The sequence below is a fragment of the Plectropomus leopardus genome, chromosome 11 (genome assembly GCF_026936395.1).
Source record: "Plectropomus leopardus strain MGB_pleo_1.0 chromosome 11, ASM2693639v1, whole genome shotgun sequence".
NCBI classification, from domain to species: Eukaryota; Metazoa; Chordata; class Actinopteri; order Perciformes; family Serranidae; genus Plectropomus; species Plectropomus leopardus.
Window position 1 is genome coordinate 26,149,782 of NC_142186.1, and position 26,188 is coordinate 26,175,969.

General features: G+C 42.0%; 2 protein-coding genes across 7 annotated transcripts; both read right to left on the reverse strand.

Annotated features, from left to right (window-relative positions):
• Positions 1-1,197: 1,197 nt before the first annotated feature.
• Positions 1,198-8,664, reverse strand: LOC121945094 (uncharacterized). 3 transcript variants are annotated; one of them, XM_042489120.2, is made up of 3 exons: positions 8,484-8,664; positions 5,193-7,529; positions 1,198-2,276 (listed from the first exon to the last, which is right to left on the reverse strand). In XM_042489120.2, the coding sequence occupies exons 2-3, from the start codon at positions 7,503-7,505 to the stop codon at positions 1,914-1,916; spliced, it is 2,676 nt and encodes an 891-aa protein (XP_042345054.1). In that variant the 5' UTR covers positions 7,506-7,529; positions 8,484-8,664; the 3' UTR covers positions 1,198-1,913. The 3 variants fall into 3 exon arrangements, with proteins under 3 accessions (XP_042345054.1, XP_087940557.1, XP_087940558.1); XM_088084431.1 differs by lacking the exon at positions 8,484-8,664 and adding an exon at positions 7,823-8,475; XM_088084432.1 differs by lacking the exon at positions 8,484-8,664 and adding an exon at positions 7,633-8,475.
• Positions 8,665-8,786: 122 nt separating this feature from the next.
• Positions 8,787-25,641, reverse strand: ntd5 (ntl-dependent gene 5). 4 transcript variants are annotated; one of them, XM_088084433.1, is made up of 13 exons: positions 25,411-25,641; positions 24,652-24,785; positions 24,252-24,298; positions 23,676-23,798; positions 23,287-23,568; positions 20,978-21,112; positions 20,462-20,653; positions 18,121-18,150; positions 14,899-15,025; positions 12,161-12,237; positions 10,385-10,567; positions 9,979-10,176; positions 8,787-9,845 (listed from the first exon to the last, which is right to left on the reverse strand). In XM_088084433.1, exons 5-13 carry the CDS (start codon positions 23,351-23,353, stop codon positions 9,760-9,762), a joined length of 1,095 nt encoding a protein of 364 aa, XP_087940559.1. In that variant the 5' UTR covers positions 23,354-23,568; positions 23,676-23,798; positions 24,252-24,298; positions 24,652-24,785; positions 25,411-25,641; the 3' UTR covers positions 8,787-9,759. The 4 variants fall into 4 exon arrangements, with proteins under 4 accessions (XP_087940559.1, XP_087940560.1, XP_042346620.1 ...); XM_088084434.1 differs by lacking the exon at positions 24,652-24,785; XM_042490686.2 differs by having other exon boundaries at positions 24,652-25,641.
• Between the last annotated feature and the right edge of the window lie 547 nt (positions 25,642-26,188).

The following is a 26,188-nucleotide window of genomic DNA, read 5'->3' on the forward strand; positions in this document are numbered from 1 at the left end:
TGCTTCATAATTAAGTTAACTCTGTAACATAACTATTTGATGATAATAGTTTTTCCCTAACTTTTTTCTTTTTTTTTGTGTACCTTATATATATATATAATATATATATATATATATATATAATATTATATATATATATATATGTACCTTATATATATGTATTTAAAAAAAAATCAAAATCTACTAATGTCTTAAAATTTGTGGCACTTTTCTTACCAAGTTGCTCATTCCCTTTTTTTAACGTTTTTGAAAGAAATCACACTAATTTGTTCAGGGTTAAGAGGTCAAAATTTTTGCAAAGGTTGTCTGAAAGCAGTACAAGAAAAGTGATGTCACTACAGGTTTTAGAGGGTTAATATTAACTGTAACATTAGGTAACTTAAAGTTAAACAGCACATTTTTCCCCCAAAATGTTGTGTTTTACATTTTAATTATTCTGGTTTCTTTGTTTCGTGATTCAATCACATTTGGTCATCAGAAAGTTGTCTGATCGTGTGGTGGATGAATAAAATCTCAACAATTCGAAAAGAAATTATTTCAGATTTATGGATTGATCGCTTTTTTCTACCAAAAAAGTGCTTTGATACAGTTATTAAACAAAATAAATAAAAAAATAAAATAATGGTGCTCCCCATCTGAACTCAAAATTTAGCTGTTAGTGTCGAATTCTTGTTTTTCGGATGTCAACATCAAATATTAAACTAATTTCGTTCACAATTTAGTGGGATCTCTTTATTTATAAGGGAAGCACAGATCGTGTTTTAACTTCCTGGGAAAATGATCTTATCAATATTATTATTCATACATGCATTTTCACTGTGTGAACACTTTATTTTGAAAAGCGGAAGTGTATCCTGGGCCATTTTAATGCATTTAGAGGTGGTTTGACCACGGAGACAGGAGAGACAGCTGGCTTAAAACAATAAGTTATACGATGATTAACACACTTTTTGAGTTACAGTTAAATATTAAAATATTAAGTTAGTATTTTGTTACCTTGGTGTTATTGGTGGAGGTCGTGTAGGTCATCCAAACTAATGAACTATGAGGCACGCTGTCGTATCGTCTCTGATACACCGTTTCAGGTGTCACTGGATGTCTTCTCCATGCTGGGGACCCAGAAGTCAGACGGAGTTGAGTCCGAGATTAGAGTCATGCAGCTACACCCTTCTCAGAAAAGATGAGACAAAGATTCAGTTACAGCTGACAAAATTTAATTCAAATAAGTTAACATAATTAACATTAATCCAAAAAAAATTGAATATAATGTTTATGTTAGAATAACTCAAAAACATTTGGTCAAACTCTCACATGATATGAATTAAATACAAAACAAAAGATAAAGTAACCATTCTTCTTCACAATGTAGAAAAAAAGTGGATATTGAGTTAAAACAAGTGCAAATGACTCACAGTGTCTCTGACGGTAAGAAAGATAGATTACATCTTTCACATAAGATAGTGCAGAAGTGCCGCTTTTACAAATAGTACTCTTTATATACACAACTTAGAGCAGAGGATCGTTTAGAGTAAATAAGTTATCCTTCTTTTCTGAGCACTTGAGGGTTTTATATTAGATTGTATGGGAATGCAACTTCATGATAGCAGTCCAATTAATATCCTTAAATCATAAAAAACAGGATTTCAAGCTTTCCCTTTCATACACAACTTTTTCTTCACACAGGAAAGCTAATGTGAAAATCACGTATAACTTCAAAGGCTGAATTTTTGACCACTAAACGGAATGGAAATAATATACATTCATATAAATAAATAAGCTTGAAAACATTAAAATAAATATTGCAAGTGCTCCCTTCTTTGAGTGTTTTTTAATGAGGAAAGTTTAGCGTCTACGTACGATCTCCCTGCACTCCTCCTTCTCTTCACTTTAGAGTCTGTCTGCAGAAAACTCTTTTAAGTTTCCATCTCAGACTCAGAGTTATCCAGATTTGACACCGTGGAGCTGTACCATTCAGCACTCTCCTCTTCCTCCTGCACTCCGGATCTGCCGCCGCCTCCTCCTCCTCCTCCGCCGCCTCCTCTGTCTCTTCTCTCGTTCAGCATTTCCATGGCTACTTGGTGGTAAGGGTGTTTGCGTTTGGTGTGCCGACGTAGAGTGTTGCGCTCGGCAAAGCGTGTGTGGCAGAGTTGGCACTGGTAGGGTTTCTCTCCGGTGTGGACCCTTTGGTGGCGCTGGAGCTCGCCGGCCTCCCTGAAGCGTTTGGCGCAGATGGGGCACACGAAGTTCCTCTGGCCTGTGTGGATGTGCTTGTGTCTCTATTGAACAAAATTGTAAACAGCTGATTAATAATCAGTGAAGATAAAATCATTCAACACTTAAATTGATGCAACTATAATCAGTAATTTTACTTTAGAAATGTGACCTTACAAAGGCTGCCTGCAGAAACTACAGGTTTGGTCAAAACTTACATGACTGGAAATAAACCTTGAGATATTTCTATCTGGTGACAACTTTTCCGGGTTCAATCTTGTTATTCTCTGGATAAAATGGGTTGTGAAAACTGGAATAACTACAAAACTGCAAAAAGAAAACTGCAATAAGTATATTAAGGAGAATGGTGAATGTGGGAATGAGGATTATTAAAAAGTAATTAATACCATGACAATGGCCGTCAGAAGATCAGAGATAAAAAAGAAGATAACAATGTCAGGTAATCTTAATTTAGGTCGAACCTACTGAATTAAATCATATAACAAAGACGTCTGGGTTGCTTAAAATTTGATGAGACAGACATCTATAATACCCCTTGTCCATCAAAATTTGCAAATGTTCACCAGTTTTTTCAGCCAGTAGAGCAGAGCTGTGTACACGGCTCTGCAGCAGATGAGTATGCCTTTCCTTGCATGTTTGTTTTTTTGGTGTGTCACATTCAACGTTAAGGACAAGACTGCAAACAGGTTAGTAAACAGTAAAAAGCAGCATGGATAGAGGAATTTTAAAAATGTATGATGGTTACAAATATATATATATATATATATATATTTAATAATTCAGTCTCAGTTTCAAACTCAGTAAAGGATCATTTGAATCGATGTTTGAGCGCTGCTACGGCAGAGATGGATGGTATTTTGTATCATTGCATCTTGCCGTTACGGGGATAAAATTAGCACATCCTCATGAGTGTTGTATTTCCATCAATGCTGATCGGAGCCAGAGGCGAAACATACCCGTTACTACTGCAGAGTCGTTTGGCTCGGGTGAGAATGCTGATTGTTATCTTCTCCATTTCATTAAAATCCTGATGTTAGCAGCGTTTTTTGTGCAGTGGAAAAGAGGCTCTGATTCTGGTTCTGTTGGAAACACTGACGTCCGTGAAAAGGTCTCGCTCAAAGTGATGAATCCACAAAAACTTAGTGGACATCTCAGCTCTACAGAGCTAAAAGCTACATTGCCAACATTTATAAAAATTAATTTTCTGTCGCGTCGGCTGAATCAGTATGATATGAGACAGAAAATCTGTGAAAAAATCACGTCTCTTCTCTTTATCCTATTGCCTGTATTGGCCTTTGCTTGATTCCACTGCAGCTCACGAAAAAAACAATCAGAGCCGAGGAGTCTCTAACGCAGCTGTCAATCATGTCAATCACGCTGTGATTCATTCATGTTGTGATGTCAGCTCCTGAACTGCGGCCAAACTGTCAAACTGAGCAGCAACTAAAATATGTTTCTGAAAACATCTGAGGGGATAAATAGGCAATGCAGTTACTAAATTTTGATTCATATTTGATCGGCGAGCAGAGTTTGACAGTTTGACTGCAGTTCATGAGCAGTGATTGACATGATTGGCAGCTGTGTTAGAGACTCCTCAGCTCTGATTGGTTGTTTTTGGTCACGTGTTGTAAGAAGCAATTCAAGAAGCAATTCAAAAGGAACATATTTTTTCAGATTATCTCACTTATTCACTACTATGTGATTAAAAACAAATATGAAAAAACAATTTTGCAATTTTTCAACTACAGCTTTAAAAATAGGGGTCGACTGATATTGTTTTTTTAGGGCCGATACCGATACTGATTATTAGTAGTTAATGAGATCCACCAATATTTTGAGCCGAAATGTATTTACAATAAAAATAAAAATCTTTTTGTTAATACTTAAAATTTGTAATATAACAAACTCCAACACAAAACCTTCAATAAAATATTTAAATATTTTATTTAAGGTTTTTTATTAAATATTTAAAATATTTAATAAAAACTAAAACTTTCAACATCATATACAAAAACTAAGTTAAAAAAACAAATATATAAAAATTGCTCCCTGAGGTTTTACAAAGTAAAAGTTCCTCACCGGCTGACTCTTTATTTTCATTTTTTAATTAATCAATTTTATCGGTGTTCATTAAAATAAAACACTGATACAGATCATCTGTAAAATGCCAAATCGGCCCCAATAATGGACATGGCCGATAATCTGTCGACCCCTATCTAAAAGCATCTCTCAGCTCATTGTTGTGAATCAACTAGCAACTGTTGGCATTGTAAGCTTCTGCAGACCGCAGATATGTTACATAAGCACAGAAAAAGTGCCAGCATGGGAGGAGCTTTTACTTTGTAAAACCTCAGGGAGCTATTTTATTTATTCATTTTTTAATTTAATGATCACTTGACTTTATAAAAAAAGTTGAAGTTGCTGTATATGATGTTGAAAATCTCAGTTTTTATTTAACATTTTCTAAAGGCATTTAAACATTTAAGATTTTAATTGTATTGTAGTGGTGCCAAATATTGGTTATCGGTCCCATTAACTACTAATGATCAGTATCGTTATCGGTATCGGCCCTGAAAAAATAGTATCAGTTGACCCCTACTCGCTGGTGAACACTGGTGGATCATTGATGGATCATTTATCAGCTAAAGAGCCTGATGGAAACATCAGCAGTTTGTCAAACCCAGTTGAATACTGAACCTCTTCATCAGGCGGCCACAAACATGACTTCTAATCAATGACTGCTGGATGTTTAAATTAGCGACTGTTTTTGTCACATATCAACTTAACAGGTAATAAAATGTCAGAACTGTGTCACAGCTTGTACCTGCTGCAGGCGAGTGGCCTAAAAATCAGTCATTGCAGGTTTAACATTCACTGCACGAATACTTTGTGACATGTGTTGGAGTGACTGGTGTTATTACTCGATCTGCTGGTGATATTCTCGTTAGCGTGATACCGACCTGCAGATGGCTGGAGCGTTTGAAGGCTTTGCCGCACTGCTGGCAAACGTGAGGCTTCTTCTGCGAGTGCGTGATGGCGTGTCGCTCAAGGTCGGAGAGGTAAAAGAAGACCCGCGGGCACAGCTGGCAGTACAGCACCCTGCGAGAGGCCATGGTGTTGGGCGACCCCTCGGGGGAGAGAGGGTCCCCCGGGTCGAGGGGGTCGAGCTTATCAGAGGGGAGAGCGGGTTGGACCGGAGGGGAGGGGGGAGCAGCAGCGCTGGAGAAGTAAAGATGGTCGTCCAGAGGTAAATGTTCTGAGTGCAGGTCAGACGGGTCGAATCGGGCCTCCGAGGTCGGTGACTGGGCCTCTGGGCTCGGCTGAGCTGAGGGGTCGTAGGTCAAAGTAGCAGACTGTGGGTGCGGAGAGGAGGCTGTAAAAGATGATGGCTTCTTGTTGTCACTTGAGACGTCTTCAGATATGGCTTCGCTTCCAGGGTTTGAATCGGAAGAGCTGATTTGAGGATGAATAGTCGTGCTGTGGTGGTCGTTTTGGAGAGCGGGAGAGGACGAGGGGACAGTCAGAGAGGCGAGAACGGAGTCGGAGTTTACCGCGTTCACCCCTGACAGGATGACAGGGGGGTTGTTGGGGCTCAGTCTGATGACGGGGTGAGACAGCGCGGGCAGGGGGGATCCCAGGGGGGCGACCTGTCCGGAGGGCAAAGGCAGGGAGACGGGGGCTGCGGTGAACTGACCGGTGGAGGGGTCGAGGACAGCGATAGGGGCGGAGGTAGAGTCACCAGAGGAAGAAGGTACAGATGAAAGGAGGAGGAACATGGAGGTGGAAGCACCAGGGGAGGTCTGAGTGACTGAGAGGGGAAGCGAGAGACCCACCTGAGCGGAGGAGAGCTGAGGAGAGGAAGAGGAGGACGACAGGAGGAGGATGGGAGCGTTAGCAGAGGGGTTTGAGAGGATCTGAATGGGCTGTGTGGGGACTGATATAACAGCATTACCCTCCTGAACTGATTTAACGCTCGGCTCTGCCGCCTTAACGGGATCTGCGTTTGTAATCGAACTCGTGAAGACCTCCGGAGTCTGATGGACACTTTGCGGTGGAGGATCAGTGGCAGGTGCTGGTGCGGGGTAAAGGTGATCAGAAGGTGCATTTAGTGCGGTATCTAAACTTTGGCTGGGGCTCGGCTCTGCTAACTGCGGCGACCCAGTTCCCTCTGCATGATCCTCTGACGCTGAAGCATCGACTTGCGGCACTTTGACCCCGTCCGGACTGAGAGTGTACGGGATTCCCTGGTCGTCTATGAGGAGAAGGTTTTCGGTGTCGCAGTCTAAAGAGGAGAGGGAGGTGAAGACAGAGGAAGAGAGGAAAGAAGGAGACAAGAGAGAGTCTTCTGTGCCATCCAGCACAGAGCCGTCTCCGTCCCCATCATCGTCCTCTTCCACTACATCTCTGTCTCCTTCTCCTTCGTACTCGTCCACCTCCATAATCAACGAGCTCTCGCAGCCGTCCAGGACGCGCTCACACCTCCGCTCTCGACTCTCTCTTTTTTTGGGCAAACTAAGGTCCAACGGTTCTGTCTGCTCCTCCATCGCCTCATTAAAGTCAATTTCTTTCAAAATAAGAGGGACATTTTCAATTTCTCTCTCTGTAGTTTCCTCTTTAATCCCTTTCAGGCTCAACATTTTAACTGTATTTGTGATTAAAGGAGTTTCTAACCCATTTGTGGGAATACTTTTAGCACCGGAAACATGTCTCATTTTGCACATTTCCTCCCCTCTCTCTGCCTCTGCTTCATGGAATGATTCTGGCTTTGCTTCCTCAGTATTTTGACACGAAACTTCCTTGATTTCTCCTTCAGATTTTAAGATTTTGCTTCTGTTTTTTTCTGCTCCAGCTGAAACAGGTCTTCTAAAATGTGAGTCTTTGGTCAGGCTGATGGCAGAGTTAGTGATTGGCCTCTTGCACCGTGGGGGAACCACAATTTTGAGTCTGATTGGTTGGCTGCGCAACACAGGCACTCCAGTCTTCACTGTGATTGGCTGTCTGAACCCACCGATCTTGCTCGTTTCCTGAGAGGCTGTCTTACAAGTCCCGCCCTCCTCTGGCTTATTCCCATTGATTGATGGAGCAGCCTGCCTGACGGCCACTGCTGCTCTGACAGGGCACTGCTGGAGGTTACCTGGTACAGTACTGGGCGAGGTTTTGTCCTTTGGGTCCAAAAAAGCCTCTGTCACTGGCCCTGATCCCTCTGCACACTGGCTGCCATTTTGGACATCCAGGCTGCCACTGGTCAGGACTGAAGCCAGCTGAGAATCCATTTTGGGGCATACCCATTTATATTTCTATAAAAAGGGAATAAAATAAAACATTAGAAACTCACAGAAGCAACATTTGATCACAAAAATCACACGTTAAGGTTGTGATGAAGGGGAGGTAAATAAATACCAAGTGATGGCTGCAGCAACTCTCAGTGCTGCTTATTGGGGTCAAGTTTAGAGTAAAAGCCAATAATCGCTGATTTTGTGATATTGATAAGAGACTGTAGCCCCCATAACTCCTCAGTCCGACATGCTGAGCGTCTCATCTGACCCCCTCCTCCTCAACATCCCCCCGTCCTGTTAATTGTGCAGGTTACCTTGCATGATCCGAAATTATAGCTCAGCGAATTTCTCACCGAGGTCTCGCCGATCATTCAGAGAAACGCAGCGGAGCACACAGATGTGAGCGATCTCCTCACACACACACACACACACACACACACACACACACACACACACACACTTCTATCATCCACACGCACCGTAAATAATACAACATTTCGCCTCAGAACAATATTCACATCCCGCCTGGTTTGCAAGCATGTTGTAAATTTAGTCTGGGGGTAAACCGAGCAGCAGTGTCCGCGGAGGACGCCATTACGCACAGTCCACGGTCCGAAATATTATGATGGTGCGTGTGCGCCCTGACAGCTCTCGGACCTGGGACGTCGCTAACGCGTCGCTCGGAGCATAGAAACGTGAATATTTACAGACAGACGCGGTGTGGAGCGGATCCGTCCCTTCGCACCGGAGCTTCCTCGGACCTCCAGCCAGCCATTTTAGAGCCGAGGGTCCGAGACAACCGAGAGCGCAACCCCCGGCAGCTTTTAGGACAAACTTTCCCGGCGCGCTGTCATTTTGATCTCAGCCCTGCTGTCAGAGCCGGCGGAGGACGCGCCGGACGCCCTTTCGATACATTTAAAACTGTATTTTAAACTATACTCCACCCATACACTCGCTGCATAGGGACTGGCTTACCCGTGCTGTGGATATTTCCGGAGGACCAAATATGACTGTGCAGTGTAAAGGGTGATGCTGCGAATGCCGAGGGAGGGAGGGGTCAAGGGGAGTTGCTATGGTGTCGCAGCCTACCGGGTCCGACCAGTAGCCATGTTCAGCCTATGAGTACGGGTTGAACCTGCAGCCTGCACAGACAGGCTCTCCGTGTGGTGCCTGAGAGTCAGAGAGATGGGAGGCAAAGCACAGCAGCGAGGAAGAGGATGGAGAGAAAATGGACTTTACGCACTTTCTGTGACACATGAAGGAAGTCAGGGCGCAAAACCACTTTGACATCACTTTATTTCACATCATTAAAACTTACAAGCCTCGAGACTTGATGCGTCAGGCTCAACAGAGAGGAGGAGGGATCACGCAGTGAGATGTCACGGAGTCATTATGAGTACATGAAGGTATCATAACTGATATAATGCATTATATGTACATCCTCATATGGACTGCATCTACAGCAGGGATACTCAACTTGCTTTGCTTGGGGGCCACTTTTGCAAAATGACAGAAGGCCAGGGGCCAGTTGCAGCGGCCAAATACATGTTTCTAAGATTTCAGGACAATTATAGTGTATAGTTTTCATGATTTTAGTATGTTTCTTTTTTTATGTATCTAGGATTTTTGAACATTTCTAAGATTTTAGGACATTTCTAGCATTTTAGGCTGTTTCTAGGATTTTAGGACATTACCAGGATTGTCGAAAGTTTCTAGGATTTAAGGACATTTCTAGTATTTTGGGATGTTTTTTATGACTTTAGGGCCTTAGCTAGGGCCTCTGTTGCAGGGTGCAAGGGATCCTCCACTGGCACTTTTTTTGATTATCAGGCTCTATTTTGATGCAGTTTTATGCGCTCTGTCACACTGTGTACACTAAAAGAACAAAAACAATTCCCAGTGTGAATCAATTTATTTTTACTGTGAACTACAAAATGGTTCGGGGGCCACCTGGCAGCCTAGGAGGGCCCTGATTTGACCCGTCGGCCATAAGTTGAGTATCACTGATCTACAGCGGCTCAAGCTGGAGGATAATACTTAAGAGGGTTTGCAGATTATAATTACAGCGACAGTTTGATAGTATGCAGGAGAAAGGGTCAAAGGCCACAAGCACAGGATCCACGAAGTATTTCAGCTCATAAAACAGACCACGAGCACAGCATAGAAAGTGTAAGCAAAGCTGCGGAGTGGAGACGGACTGCTGTGGGTGCTCATATTGTGACACAGTGTCAGGATGTTGCTTGAATCGAGGTCATATCTCCACATCATCAGGCCCACATGCTTCGATCTCTGAGACCAACCGGTGAGGGAAGAGTTTATACTGCAACCACGTGGGCTCTGAAACACAAAAATTAAGGTGCATGAGTATTAAAAATGTGTCAATCAGTCCCCCTCATGTTCTTCTGACTGACACGTTGAAACCGTTGCAGATTTATGAAAAGATGGCCTGTGTGAGTGTTTCGAGGTTTACCAAGGTAGCAGGCTGGTGGCTGCAGCTTTCCATCAAAGCAGGTCTGGGTTGCAGTGAAGCTGCACTGCTTACGAGGGTGTTTGCAGAAGAACGTCACATTTTCCCCGTGAGGAACCACAGCATCTGTAACGTCAAACGGCCAGCGCTTCGCTCCACCAATCATCACGCGGCTTCGCTCGGCAGGAATGAGGCATCGAGCTGTGGAAAACATCAACATGGTATGAATTTATGATATAAGCATCAAATGTAGTATGTGCATGCTTGTAAGTATCTATATAATGGAAACCAGCATAGTTACAGGCACTGGATGTGCCATGCAGTCATTTTTTATGGGCTTAAATGCATCATTGTTCAAACTAATTTAAACTAATACATTTTCTTTCTGGTGAGTCAATTTAAAACTCACCTCTGCAGTATGGGGGCAATGCACTCCAGCTGCCATTAGACAGGCAGGTAACCTTCTGCGGTCCATCCAGTAGGAAGTTTTTTCTACAGAGGTAGTGGATGTCAAAGCCAACTTCATATTCAGTCTTCTGGACAGCCACCACGTAGCCCTGCTCCACCTCCCGCGGAGGCTGGCAGTACACCTCTAATGAAGCGAGACAGGCAGACAATTATTCTGCTCAAACATATAAAAGTAGAGTCACTCCAAAAAAAGGATGGAGACATTATTGCTCAGTTATTAGCTATTGCTTTCTGATACATTTACGTGCATCTGATGATCTTTAAGTTAAACTGAAAGCTTGAAACTGCGGCCATGCACCTGTCCTTTTATTTTGTTCACCTTACGTTGTTTTAACAAAAGCCGGGGTCAATCATATTCCTCTTAGCATCCTGTAAAAATTTCAACCCAATCACAAAAATAAATGCAACAACAGTGTGGTTAACCTGTGGGTAGGTTTTTGGCACAAAAACCATTTGGTTATGGTTAGGAAAAGATCATGTTTTGGCTTAAAATACCTGGTTTTGGTGGCTTAAAACAGCAATGCAGCTGCACTGCCAATCCCTAAGAAACAGTTTATTTTTGTGGCATTGTCCCAAGTGGAAACACAGGAAAAGGTTGCTAAATAACACCCGTGTTTGGTGGTTAAAAAGCTGGAATCATAGTGATGTTTTGTTAAAAACAACCACTTTTGGCTGCATTGACCCTGGTGGAAACACGATGAAAGACTGAAAAAAAACCCACCCATGTTCCTAACCTGGCAGGAAATGCAGCCTGTCTCCGTAAAAAAACAACAACACTGTGGTTAATGTGTTTAGGATAAGGCACAAAACATATTCGGTTATAGTTAGGAAAGGAATATTTTGAATAAAATTACTTTGTTTCGGTGGCTAAAAAGCTCATTCAATCTCATTAAAAAAAACAAAAACAAAACAGTTTTTGGTAGCATAGTCCCCAGTGGAGACACAGCAAAAGATTGCTGGAAAACATCCACATTTGGTGGCTAAAACGCAGCTGCAAACAAAGCTATATCTCATTAAAAACAACCTTTTGGTGCCATTATGCCCAGCGGAAACACGGCAAAAGACTGCTAAAAAAACACTAAAAAGCCCTGGAAAGACACAGTGATGACTCGCTATCACACCTCCAGTGACAAGGTCACCTCATATATTGTCACTGATTTATATGAAACAATATAAATGTAATGTATCAGTGGTTTATAGAAACATACAATGTCAACATTTTCCTCTTGAAACTGGGCTTTGTGCTGCGATTTCTCCCAGTGCAGCAGGCCATGCAGTGCCCGGTTTAAGCACGAGAGGGCAGAAAAGCACTGCGAAACAGAGCTCTCGCTCTTATCAGATGAATACTTGAAGGCGTAAGTGTGTCTTTGATTCACTCTTCATATCTGCACACACACATGAACACATGCACACAACAAATACATGAACACTGCTTCAGAATAAACCCGCTCGCAGTTCATTCACTCCTACATCATCCACGGATGCATCCTGTCCTGCTAACCTTGAAAGATGCACGAGGACACACTGCCTGCACACGCGCACGCACACACACACACGCACGCACGCACGCACGCACACACACACACACACACACACACACACACGCACACACACACACACACACACACACACACACACACACACACACACACACACACACACACACACACACACACACACACACACACACACACACGTGGCCACAGAGTGCACTTACTTTTGCAAATGGGGTGAGGATACTGCCAGGTCTGATTATCCTGGCAGAAATTTTCACTGCTCCCCACGATATCCGCCCTGCAGGAGAGAAGGCAGAGCAGGCAGATGGCAGCGTGTCATGTACAGTATTGACAGCTAAGGAGCTTCGTCTGAATAAAAGTGATGAAAAAAGGTGTAAATGATTTCCTCTTTACACTCTGTCTCTCTCTTTTCAGAGTGTCTGAATTTCATGTGCACAGTTCTGGCTGACACATCCACTCGGGCTCATTTTATCCTGCGGATGAGTCAGTGTGTAAAGGGGAGTCAATACAAGATTAGACTGTAATGACCTAGTTAGCTCAATGGAGAGATCGTCAGCTGGGAGATCAAAATGAATTTCCTGCCATTCATCGCTCATCACCCGTCGTTCCCCAACACCTCTCCCACAGTGATGGACTACGTGTACATTTACTCAAGTACAATTTTTAGGTACTTATATTTGATTTTTTTTTACTTTGTTTCTTCTCCGCTATAATTCATAATCAGAGAATTATATTTCTACTCTACAACTTCATCTGACAGCTTTAGTTATTGGTAACATTTAAGGTTTAACATTGAAAAACATGTAAAGTTATATAACATACAGTAGTGTTGTTGTTGTTGTTGTTGTAGATCAAATCTGAGGAGACCTTCAAACTTTTTTCTGCCTTGTGATGCCTTAAAAACAATGTGTACTGTGTCACATGTCTGAGTTCTTCCATCAAAGAGACGTTTCCCCTCTAAACCTCTCATAGCCCCAAGGAGGTAAATATAGTTGATATTTCACAAAACAAATAAAAGCATATTTGTGTTGCAGAGCTTTGTTTTATCTTTTTTCCTTCATTAGATCATCTCTCACTTATCTCGTGACCCTTACAACAGGGTCACACTAATAGGTTGGGAATCACTGGACTAAAGTGTACATAAAATAGTTAAAGGGTAACTTGACCTTATTTTGTCTTGCTTTTGTGTCTAAGAGACATTTTTTTTTAAAATTGGTCCACAACTGAGAGATCTGTGCAGCAGCAAAACAGGCTGCAGTGTAACTGTAAGAGTGAAACTGTACATTGTAAAGTGCAAACTGAGGTTTAGTAGACATTTACAACAGGCTGCAGTAGAAAATTACATTTATATGTACCACCTTGTTTACATAGTGTTCATAGTAATGTCAAGATGTTGGTATGGTATCTGATACTTCCAATAGTCTGCGCTGTTTAGCAGTGGTTCTTGTGGTTGAAAAAGTTGAAGAGCAGGGATCCTTCAAGTTTAACCAGAAACATCCCTAAAATTGCTATGACAAAACCCACCAAACTCCTTTTAAATAAACAGTAATTCTAGCATCTAACTGGATGATTACAGGTTTATTTAAACCAAACCAGAGTTGGTGACTGTTGGCACCATGAAGAGACAAACTTATGATTATGGCTTTTATGAGTTTTCTTTTGTTTCTGTCAACTCTGAATGAACTGTGATTTACGATGGTAAAATTACAGTTTAAGTAAATGGAGTTTGGCGAGGTTTGCGACTGTGATGTCAGGGCTGTTTCTTGATCAACAAAAAGGCTCCGTCACTTAACGAAAACGTCAATCTCTGTGGGGTTCTTTCCATAACAATCACAGATAATAACAATTTGAGCCTGTCAGTGTCAAAAACAAGAACTTTTAATGGACGTAAACTGATGGTGCACATTTGCCCTTCAGCATTACATTGCAGCCTGGTTTACTGCTGCTGGCTGAAATGCTCTCACTCAGTGCTGGACCAATTTAGAATTTGTTGTCTCCATTAGTGAACTAGACACAAAAACATGTGAACGCAGGGTACATGCTGAAAAATACCCCAGGTAACCTTTAAGAGTAGCTCAAACTTAACCAGCTCTGGTGAAATACTGCTTACGCATCAGTGCATCAGTATTAATAATCTCACAATGTCAGATATAATAATTAATCAGTAATTCTGCTGCAGAATGAGTACTTTTATATAAAATACTTAATGCACATTTATAATATTTCTGCACTTTTACATAATCTTTTGAAACCTGAATCGACATCAGTTTTTCCTTGGATGCAGACGCATCACAAGCATAACCTTTGAAGCCTGAGCAAGTTTGATTTCTTTTTCTTTCTAAAACAGTTTGGCAAGAAATGTACCCCAGATTACAAGAAATCAGGAAAATGTGGCAATGAAATGACCTCAAAATTAGTTTTTAAACGTAAGAGAAAGAAAAATATTAGAAAACACAAAAATGGGGAGAAATGTCCAACTGTATTCACAATGATTGAAATGATATATTTATATTATTTTTACAGAAATATACTGACTTAATGCATTTTATATCAATAATTTATTTCAATACTTTCTTTGCAGGTCATTTTCTTGTTTTTTTTTTTTTACTGTATTTTTGTAACTTTCACATAACTTGCAATTTCCTTCTATGTTTTAAAAAAAAGCATGCCTGTTTGCTTAGGTTTCAAAGGCTTAAGTGGGATTTAAAATGCATTTATCTTGATATGGGTGCATAGGTACTTTGTTAGTAAAGGATTTGAATATTTCTTCCACCACTGCTCTGCTGTAATCAAGCCATCCCTCCGCTCCCTCCCTCTTCTTCACACTCCATCCCCGTCTTCTCACTTCCTCCATTTCTACCTTCATACCATTTCAGGTTTTCATAGCCTCTTCCTACGCACTCGCAACCCTAACCTCCCATCATCCCCCATCTCTCACCCAGACAGGCAGCTGTAGCGAATGGAAGTTCCCACTGATGCGTCGCCCTCGATGCTGAAGGTGCTGATGATCTCCTCGGGGAGAGGGCAGGTCTGGACGGCGGAGGGTTCGTCGGGTGACTGAGTCTCTGCAGGTCAAAGAAGAACACAAGGTTAAAGACTTTATTGTCTGATTCAATACCACACTTTAAAAATACTCCACTGCAAGCACAGGTCACGCATTGAAGGAAGAAATACCCAGCTGGAAGATAAACAGTCAGAGCAGCCTTTCCTTTTATGCAATCTCCTCACAGCAGAATGTGCCTGAGCACATTTACTCAGTCTTTGTAACTTAAGTACAGTTTTGAGGTGCTTCTTCTTTACTTGAGTACATCCAAATTATGCTTCTTAATATCTCTAAATTTCCCTCACTTCTCCTACAGATGAAATGCAAATATTGTACTTTTGCCTTCACATAAGCACTTTGCAGGTTGATACAAGACTTATGAAATTAGAAAATGTAATGGGGTATTACTCCCAAATGTTATAAAGTGATTAAAGGTCCTAACTGACCAGCTACTGTGCCAAAATGCTGCTTACAGACCAGTGCACCTTAAATAATTATTGCAATGATGAAATCTATGCAACACTTTACTTTAAAGGGACAGTTCACTCCCAAATAAAAAAATGCACATATTTCTTCTTACCTATTTATCGGTCTAGATTGTTTTAGTGTGAGTTGCAGAGTGTTTAATATATCGACTGTAAAATTTCTTCCTTTGCTCTGATATAATGGAACTAGATGGCACTTGATTTGTGGTGCTCAAAGCACCACCAAAAAAAAAAATAACATTTGAAAAACTTAACAGCAATGTCTCTTTCCAGAAATCATGACCCAATAACTTAAGTTAATCCACACCTTGTGAGCAGTTTTATGTAGGGAACTATTTTCTTTGCACTGAGTTACACCCACCAAAGGTATCACTGCACAGATACACGTGTGCATCTTCTGCCAGCTCAACTGACACCACTGAGCTCGCTAAAGTTAAAACTCAGCCGAGGAGAATGGTATTAATGCTTACATCTCATGCTGTCACAAGCCTGTTGTCCATGCATAGTTGCAGAATCGCATCTCTGCTCTTTGCAGATGATGTGGTTCTGTTGGATTCATCATACTGTGACCTCCAGCATGCATTGGGGCGGTTCACAGCCGAGTATAAAGCAGCCTGGATGGGAGTCAGTACCTGAAAGTCTGAGGAAATGGTTCTCTGCTGGGAAATGGTGAATTGCTCACTCTGTGTTGGGAGAGAGTTACTGCCCACATGCGAAGAAGTTTAAGCATGTTGGGGTCTTGTTGAAGTATGAGGGTAAAATGGAGCGTGAGATGGACGGGCAGTTCGATGCTGCATCAAAGGTGATGCAGATGCTCTGCCAGACTGTTACGGTCAAGAAGAGTTGAGTTGTGAAAGTAAAGCTCTCGATTACCTACGCCCCAGCCCTCACCTATGGTCATGAGTTTTGGCTAGTGACCGAAAAACTGACATTGCAGAAACAAAGCATCTGAGATGAGTTTCCTCTGTTGGGAATCTGGGCTCAGACTGAGAGATACGATGAGGGTCAGATAACTGGAGGAAACTCGGAGTTCAGCCGCTGCTCCTTCGTGTCAAAAGGGGTCAGTTAAGGTAGTTTGGGCATCTAATCAGTATGCATTCCTCCCCCAGGAGGAGCTGGAAAGTGTTGCTGGGGAGTACCATGCTCAGCCTGCTGCCCTGCGACCCGGCCCCCAATAATAGGATGAAAATGGAAGCCCAGTGTGCATCTAATTTGCATTTGTGAGTCAAAGAAGTAAAGACAACCCAATATATCTCCACAACAACCTGAACAAACACAGAAAACACAGAAAATCACTGTAACTGATGGTTGCAGGTGTGATTTTGCAGGTGACAACCATCGGCAAGTAAATAAAGCAGACAACAGGGAGGAAAACAGATGGAGAAAGGAAGTCACGTCCATCCGGCTACCTCATTTGACTCGTATTAACCAGGGTTTCTATTTTGTTTGTGACCCACAGAGGCGTTTCACTCCATGTCTTGTTCTATTTAAGTTGAAATAACCCTTCTTAGGTAATAAATCAAAGTTCGACGAGCAGGTGACACGCCGCCCCACACCTCTGCGAGCTCACAGCTATATATCTGTGATTGTATAACACCTGGCACTGCTCATTCCTGGAAGTTTGAGTGCCTCACGCTTGTGGAAATATAAATATCAAGAGTGGTGCTCGGAAAGAGGCTGGAGCGACCCGAGCAGCATCAAGCGCAGGGTTTCGGAGCTGAGCGCGGCTTTGAAAAGCAGAGACAGCTCTTGCCTGAGGCCTGTCTTAGGTATCTGAAACCGAGAAACGTTAATATAAGAATGTAAAGGGACCTATGGGAGAGGGAGAGTTACGAGTCTGTTTGGCTGCGGATGAGAGCCCCGAGCTGAGTTCTCTTTTCACATATCGCCCTTCTCCTGCCTCTTCTGCTGCTGCCGCCCACACAGGCTGCTGCACCAAACCGCTACGAAGCAGGTATATCAAATTCATCTTTTTAGAAAATTACAAAACACTGATTTTGAATGAAATGCAACGTTAAATACACAACAATCTGATTGAGACCAAAGATGTTACAGGTTTTTTACTCTTGTTTTTCTCCCACAAACACAGATGCATGCACCACAAACTAAATAGCCCAGAGCTGCATGCTTGTCCTTGGCTTCCATTGTAGAGAGAGACCTTATCAGAGGCCTCAGATGGAAGAGGATGAGAGGAGAAAGAGATGAGAGGAAAAGAGGATGAGAGAAGGGAGCAGAGGAGAGGAGAGCAGGGAACAGAAAGGCCTGGAGCAGCGTGAGCAAGAGCTCTCTGACTCTCCTGACTGTGATCTGTCGCCCACACACACACACACACACACACACACACACACACACAAACACACATAGAAACTCTCCAACACATGTGCAATCCGCCCCCCACCACATACACATCTAATGTATACAGAAAAAAATCTACCTCTCTAACTCTCTCTCCCATATACACATTCGCACCCGCTCACACTCACACTGTGTGCATGCAGCTCGGTGCCACTTTGACAGTGATCTGCCGCCCACTGCCTCTCAACAGGCATGAAGGAGCTCGACTCACACTCTAACACACATGCAAAGGGACACACACAATACAAACGCTCTCACACGTTCAAAACCCACCTACCTTCTGCCTGTCTCTCAGCAGGAGGATACTCTACGACAGTGAGAGAGAGAGGGAGCTGAGAATCGTATCCTTATTTCACATCTTTGAAAAGATAAAATACTCTTGAGGATGAAGCCGAGACCCAGCTGGGTTGAGGATTCCTAAGAAAGCATGTTTACTGTAGCTCCAGGTGTGTGTGTGCGGACCTTTAAAGCTGAACTTGTATTGTTTTTTATCACGGCTGTTAGGGCAGCACAAGCAGTGAGCAAAAGAAGCATATTTCCAGGTGCTGTGTGCTGATGAGAGTTGTGTCAGGATACTAAGAAGTATTGATGGTTTTACTTCACATACCGCTGTGCAGCCTTACGGCACATCAGCAGAAGTAATAAGGCTGCACAGCAGTGGAACAGATTTTGCCTTTTGTCAGCCACTTATTCAGATTTATCTTTTCTCTTTTTGTTCCATATTTAGGCCACATGATTATCTCGGGGCACAGTGATGCTGTGGTTGTAAATTAACTTGAAATCATTGGAAAGTCCTTTGTGTTTTCTTAAAGGAATTAACATAAGCTGCTCGTGTGTTTGCATAAATCTGTCTGCAGCTGTGCTCTGGCCCTTATGGCCGACATAGGTGCAACTTTAAAGCAAGCAAAGGTCATTTAAGAGACTTACGAAGATCTCTAGCACATATGAGGTTAGATGCAACATTAACTTATAACATGGACGGATCATAAGACAATGGGCCCCTAAGCACAGATATGTAAAAAGGCCCTCGCCATTTTTTGCTGTATCTTTTATCTCTGTTGTCTTTTTAACTTTTTTGTGGTTTTGTGTCTTTTTGTGGTAATGTTGAGTCTCTCTGAAGTCATTTTGTATTTCTTTGTGGTAATTGTGTGTCTCTTGAGTCATTTTATGTTTCCTTGTGGTAATATAGTTTCTTTTTTGTTACTTTTGTGTCTGCTTTTATTGGGGGTTTTTTACGATGTGGTCTCTGGACTTTTTGTGTCTTTTTGTTGTTGGGACATGCAGGAAAAGGCTACAGGTTTGAGTTGAACCTGTGGCTGCTGCAGCAAGGACATAGCCTTTGTGCACACTCTACCAGGTGAGTTACAGAGTAACCCAACTGTAACTTTTAAAAGGTTGTCTTGACACTGGTCATTGCAGCATTGTGTAGCATATTTAGTGTAGATTATTCTGTCCTCTCTGGAATACCACAACATAAACACCTTACATTGTGAATGTCAAAAAGCCTATGGGATTTTTCCATTGGATTTTGGATCACTGCAGGAAATAAGCTCTGTGGTAAACAAACATTAATGATACTTACAGTTTTTGTTCAGTAAGAAAAATGAACAACATTTAAGGATTTTTAGTGCCTGAAGAAAAAAGCCATTGCTAAACTAAAACGAACTACGCTACAGTCGCCTCGCCACCAATAGAAAACTGATAAACTGTGTTCAGCCTGATGACGTTCTGTAGTCTCTTTTAGCCACTTAATAGCAACTAACTAACAAGTCTTTTTTAAGACACATAAAAAGCTTCAAGTTTTGTGGTTGGGGGTATTTACTCGTGTATTTTATGTCATAGAAAAAAATCACGAAAGCCTCTTAAGCTTGTGTAAACCACAGACCTTATTTAAGGCTTCTAACCAAAAATCCATTAAAAAAAAAAACAAAACACTGACTTTAAGACGAGGGAGCCGGATGTTCTGAAATGCTAAAGGATTTCTGGGTTTTTGGACTCATTTCTGAGGTTCTCTAGAAGTAGACTACATAATATGACACTACAAACTCTGGCCCATAAAAGTAACAAATATAATATCATACACATGTATATAGATGCAAAAAATATAGATTTCTTCGCTGTGGTGCGCACACAAACAACACACACACACACACACACATATACAAAAAAACAAATGTGCATCTATATGATCTTCATGCACTCTCAAAGGTGAGTTCATGTTTGCTCTTAAAACCTATTAGCAGTCAAAATCTTCCAACAGCCAATATGAACAACTAAAGCTCTGGTTGCTATGGTGACGAGGAGAATAGGTCCCAGTTGTGCAATGTCTCAGTCGACACAGTCACAGAGGGGTTTCATTCCTGAATCTCCCTCTCTCTCTGTCTGACTGTCTTGCATAAACACAAAACAATAAAAGCTCAGTTTAATCCTTGACCTCATCACTGACCTCAACACACGAGCTGCGCACATGCAGAAAACCTGCTGCTCAACAACTGAGACCAAAACTAAACTCGAGACACAAACCACAGATGCATTCTTCCACATGTTCATTACCTGTGCATAAATTCTTTGTCATGACGCAAAAAAAGAGACATTTCTTCTGCTGAACTCAAACCCACCTATGCAGATGGGATCGTCCCCACTCCACTGTCGGTCACCTTGACAACGACGAATAGTGGCATCCAAGCCATTGGGTAACGTGAATCCCGGCTTGCAGCGCACTTCAAGCAGGGCGGAAAAGGAGTGAGTGGGAGAGAGGAGGCGAGCCACTGAGTTTTCAGAGGGGGGAAGAGGCCAGGGACATGTCCGACCTGAGGAGAGGACAGAGACATCAGAATGTTTCTTGTGTGAGACAAATGAAACAGAAATCACTTTGAAATGGCACTAATGAGGTTGTATAACCAGATTGGATGCATTCACAGTGCTCTCTCTCTCTCTCTTTAACAATGCACAGGCATAATAAAATGCTTGTGCTGACATTTTGCAGCCCATATTCTGTGCAGGACTTTTTTTTCCAGGAAAACACACAGATGTATGTTGGCACAGCTGCGTATACAAAAACACACTTTTTATGACTGAGCCCACAATAGTGTTCACAGTGACAACTGAGGGCACACATGCATACAAATAGTTACCTGGAGCCACACAGCTGAGACCACACTGGCCGTCACACAGACACTGACGCTTGTTGCCACAGTCTCTGTCAGCTTTGCAGGGCCGAGGACACGTCCTCCTCCTCTCCTCTCCCAGGAGTCTCTCCGGACACGACCCTGTTGTGATACCACACACACTATCACACCATCGCGGTAATTGCCCCTTTGTTTGCTTCCACTCCATTCATGGCCCCCTCGTAAAATTAAAAAATGCAAACATTAATTAGATTTTGTTTGTCAATTCTGCTTTGTTTTCTGTTTGAGGGGAATTCAGTGTGGGTGGCCGGGCAAACATTTGCCACCCAGGTTGCCAGATGAGTAAGTATTTAGATGGCAGGCTTTATTACTCTTTGCCATTCAGCTATCAATCTTGTTTCGTTTTGTTTTGTTTTTTTTAAAAGTGATAGTGTCGTCTGTGAATTAGTGTGTTTCCTCAGTCACTTTGTCAAAAATCTAATTCATATTTGAACAGGACTAATCTTTAAACCCCCTGGTTCCCCTCACTCTTCCATATGTATTACATCACACAGCCAGATCCTCCACTTAATTTACATTGCAACATTTCCAACGCCGGCACACCCTCAATGTCCAGAACATTTGAGGGGGAGAGAAGAGGGAGTCAGAGAGGGTTCCCCATTTTTCATTTCTTAGAATGAAAACATGTGTGCTACTGTATTCACTCTGCCTGCAGCCATGTGACCATAAACACACATGTGCTGCGGTAATGTACACATGATCACCCCAGACCAGTGTGGAGACACGGTGTACAGTACATACATGTAGCACCTAAGCAGTGGAAAGTTGTGAAGTACATTTACTTAAGTACAATTTTGAAGAATTTCCATTTTCTGCTACTTGAGACCTTTACTTAACTACATTACAGAGGGAAATTTTTACTCCACTGCATTTATTTGGTACCTTTAAATACTAGTTACATTACAGATTCAGTTTAATGATAGAAAACGTAATCAACAGATCAATTTTGATATTCAATGATATTTTTATGGATAAATATGCGACTAAACTGCGACTCGGCTGTGTATATGGCAACAAATAAGCGCAACATTGACCAGCTTTAACATTAATATTACAAAAGTGTCAGTTATTAGAGTCCAATAAGGGACTGTTCATTATCTATGAGCGGAGAGGGGTGGTGCAAAATGGGGGAGGCACTTCAGATCATTTTTAAGCATTGGGAAGGGAGTTACGTTTTTCGATTTGTCTGAGTGAAGGGACGACTTTAAATGGCTGCTTTTTTATTTGTTTGTTTTTTTAATACCCTAACCTGAAAGTTTGGGGTTTAAAAGCATGTTTTGTTTAAAAATCTCCGAAATCACTTCACGCACATCAATCAAGTCACTCAGGGAGGCTCAGGGAAATATTTTTGGGGGGAGGGTCATGAGTCCCACTGATAAATAAAGAACATTCCCTGATATAACATGTTTTTTTTCCCTGAGATTTAAAAACTACATCATGAGTACTTTTGCGTTTGTACTTTAACTCAAGCAAGCTTTTGAATTCAGCACTTTTTCTTGTAACAGATTATTTCTATACTGTAGTATTACTACTTTAAGTAAAAGACCTGAGAACTTCCTCCACTAATGCTTATGAAACTGTAAATCAACTCAGCTTTGTCTATATAGCGCCTTCAAACAAATATGCAGAAAACTGAAATAACACAGACGCAATTTAAAGGATAGCGTAAACGACTATACATAGTTTTGCAGGACTAAAAAATTGCAGCGGGATAAAGAAAATGTAAAATATATAGAATTAAAGGTGTATAGATTGCGTAGAAAATAAATATAATAGAATAGAATTGAAATAAAATGATCCAGAAAAGATCATTATAAATCAAAACAGCCAATGCATGTCATGAAACCAGCTTCATCTTCCATTGTCCCATAATTAATAAACAACTAAAGCAGAATCAGAAGCAAACAAACTTAAAATGCCATTGATTCATTCAGTACAGTATATATTAGCAATCCAAACTAATATCTTTTCTTACTTCATCATAAACATTATTCATTTAATTAAATTACTGGCAACCAGTGCACTATAAACATTAACATCCAGCATATATTGCATGACCCTGTCTTAGTTAGTCCATTGCATTTTAAAGTTATAATGCTTTACTTCATGTAAGCCCTGGTCACATGGTCAACTTTATATTAAAATGCAATTGACAGAGCAACAAAGCATGCAGGGCAAAATCCAAAATGTTCAGGGTTGATTGTGTATGCAGGGCTCTGCCAGCTGTGAGTGAGTGATGGAGTCAGGGGGCTTACCTGGAGCCTGCGGGGACACCGCTCCAGTCAGAGCCCACAGGGACAGCAGCAGCAGTGCACAATCCATCCTTGAAGTCAGACCTCAGACGATATGAGGGAGGGACGTGCAGACACAGCATTTTTAAGGAAGGGGGAACAAAGGGTGGGGGTGGGCTGAGGGGGAGCCAAAGAGGGAGAGAGAGAAAGAGAGAGAGGGTCCAGCCCTGGGAGCACACATCTGGTTCGTGTTGAGGAGGAGAGAACTGGGGGAAAATTTCAGTCTGGGGGACCTTTCACCCATTTCTGTTGAGATAGCAGATAAAGGAGATGACATTAACAGCCTACACAATAAACAAACAGGGGTAAACAAACAGGAAATGCTATCAGTGGAGGAGTTTGATGGACTTTACCTGAAGTCACAAGTAGCATTTGCTCTGCTATGCATCCCATCATGCAGCCCGGTGCATCACTTTTATTTTGTAATCATACTCTCGGACTCAGTCGAATTGGAGACTTAATCCTGTTTGCGATCCCTGTAAACATTGAGTGCATTTCATTAGGAATTGTGTACAATACTTATTAGAAAAACCCATGAATGTCCAAGGGAAATGCTGTTGTTTCTGTTGGGTAAGATTGGATATTTGAACTGCTGTGCCTATCAAAGGAATGTACACAATCTGAACAGACAGGGAGGGTACCAGAACAAGCAGTCTGGAGACATTTCATCACATATTACACTGTGGGAATCAGGCCTAAGTTGATTAATGAAGTAAATTAAATCTGACTCCTGCTGCCTGTTCTCTCCATCAAAACTGCGCTTTAATTCAAGATGCAAGCACACAAAGAGCCTGTTCACACCTATTAACATGTGTCTTGGGTGATCTGATCACAAGGGGACAGCTCTTCTGTTCACACCTGACATTGGAAAGCTTCCTCACTTGTGACTGGACCTCACTCCCCTGCTCTGTATGCAAATAAATACTCACTCGGAGGAGAGTGGCTCCGGATATGGTCTTTCAGCACTGTGTCTGATCTGTGTAAAGACAGCAACAGAAAGTTTGCATATAAGATAAGCAAGAATGTAACCCACAACACAATAGTGTTCGCACTGCTGTAAGAATGTGGCCACATGCAGCCCAGACCACCTCCGATTGTGGTCTGAGTGATTGGATCTCAGGTACAGGCCCAGGGCCCAAAGTGTCAAGGGCCTCCCTAGTCCTGACCTGCAAAATGTCACTCAGATTAATACGTATCAAATAGAAAAAGACTCAAGAAGACTATAAACAGTTAAAAAGGAGACACAGAATAACTAATAAAAGGAGTAAAACAACCAAAAATTACAAAAAATGACAAAAAGAGGCAAAAAAACAAAGTCAGTGGACTTACAAGTCAAAATAAGATGCATTGGGTACCCTCCAGTGTCAGTTTTGGACATTCAAACAAACAGCAGGTGCCAGGGATAAAGTCCAGGGTTTGTTTGACCCACTCAACTCCTCTCCCATCTTCCTTGTGCAGACTTTCTGCTCATTATACAATAAAGTTGCCAGCAGTGTTACAAACTGCCACAAAAGCTGCCTCTGTGAGTTAGCATCTGACACCGAAGGACAACACACATTCATCAACATTTCTGTAAACGTGCCAGTGTTAGCCATCATGCTAATTTTAACTGTACCCCTTTGCCAAGATGTTTTGAAACCTGTAAAATGATAAAATTCACATATCAACAGCAACAGGACACCATAAAGACAGCAACAGCTACAACAAACAGGAACTCCCCAAGACAGAACTCAAGTCATGCGAAGCAACAAGAAACAGCGTAACAATAGTACAAAACAATAGCACAGCGACAACATATAGCATTTTAGCACAAAATAGCCATGCACGCAACATAAAGCAACAACACAGAGCTTTTTTTTTTTTTTAGCACAAATAGTCCTGCATGCAGCATGAGGCAACAACACACAACCAAACATAACATGCAGAACTGCAGAGCAGCAACAGCAACAAGAAACAGCAATGGACAAAAGCAGTGATTAACAAGGGTGATAACCAAACAGTCTATGGTCATAACTCAGACCCTCATGGTGCACTGCCACTACATGGTACATGGTAAGTACATGGTACTTTTCCATTATAAGATAGTACCGCCGCGATGTAGCTGGTCCTCTTAGCAACGCTGTGCGACACTGCCGTGACGTCAGTTTGAACGCGACACACATATGTTCGAATTACACAGAGCCCCATTGAAAAAAAGATGTCACGTGCATAAAGTATGCGGCAGCGCGCGGGCAAATAACAGGGTTACCGCGAAAAAGATTTTACTAATACCACTGTATGCAGTTAACACCGCCAGTAACATTTCCTCTCTCTGTGTCCCCTCTGTCCGATGATGAGGAGTTCAGGTGACTACGTAAATGTGGGAATTTGGCCGCAGCAGGGATAAACACAAACATTGTGGAAACAGATGTTAGGAAATGGAACATAATGAGCAAATAAATACACAACATTGACATAATATTTCTATTTTATATCATTTCAGGAACATTAATGTGCAGAAAATATATAATCTGTAATGCAAAAGTGAACAGTTTTTTAGATCTCCCCCTGAGCGTCTCAAGGGAGGCTTTCAAGGGATCCGAGATCCACCCTCGGTCCCCTGTAATTCAAACCATGCATACTTGCACTTGCTGGATGCACTCGTCGGCCAGCAAGGTGAGGAACGTTTGTACCTCTTCGAGCAACCATGGCACGAGCTTTCTGGTTACTATCTTGGGAAAGAAAAAAAAAAATTATACAAAACTGCGGCCGCTACAATAGCTTTGCAGGTTTGCTCCATCCAGGGTATTGGTCGCACATTAATGACGCAATGAGACAGTGATGATTCTGTCTGACCAATCAGTGGTCTGCAGTGTTTCACGTCACC

What these genes read in the sequence shown, in the direction of transcription:
- ntd5 (XM_088084434.1), bottom strand. Translation starts at nt 23,353, where the DNA reads ATGGATTGTGCACTGCTGCTGCTGTCCCTGTGGGCTCTGACTGGAGCG. An exon ending in TGCTGAGAGACAGGCAGAAG is followed by an intron (nt 15,026 to 18,120) that starts GTAGGTGGGTTT and finishes TTTGACCTGCAG; the next exon opens with AGACTCAGTCACCCGACGAA. An exon ending in ATTGCCCCCATACTGCAGAG is followed by an intron (nt 10,177 to 10,384) that starts GTGAGTTTTAAA and finishes TGTTTTCCACAG; the next exon opens with CTCGATGCCTCATTCCTGCC.
- LOC121945094 (XM_088084431.1), bottom strand. Translation starts at nt 7,879, where the DNA reads ATGATCGGCGAGACCTCGGTGAGAAATTCGCTGAGCTATAATTTCGGA. An exon ending in ATAATTTCGGATCATGCAAG is followed by an intron (nt 7,530 to 7,822) that starts GTAACCTGCACA and finishes CCCTTTTTATAG; the next exon opens with AAATATAAATGGGTATGCCC. An exon ending in AACGCTCCAGCCATCTGCAG is followed by an intron (nt 2,277 to 5,192) that starts GTCGGTATCACG and finishes TTTGTTCAATAG; the next exon opens with AGACACAAGCACATCCACAC.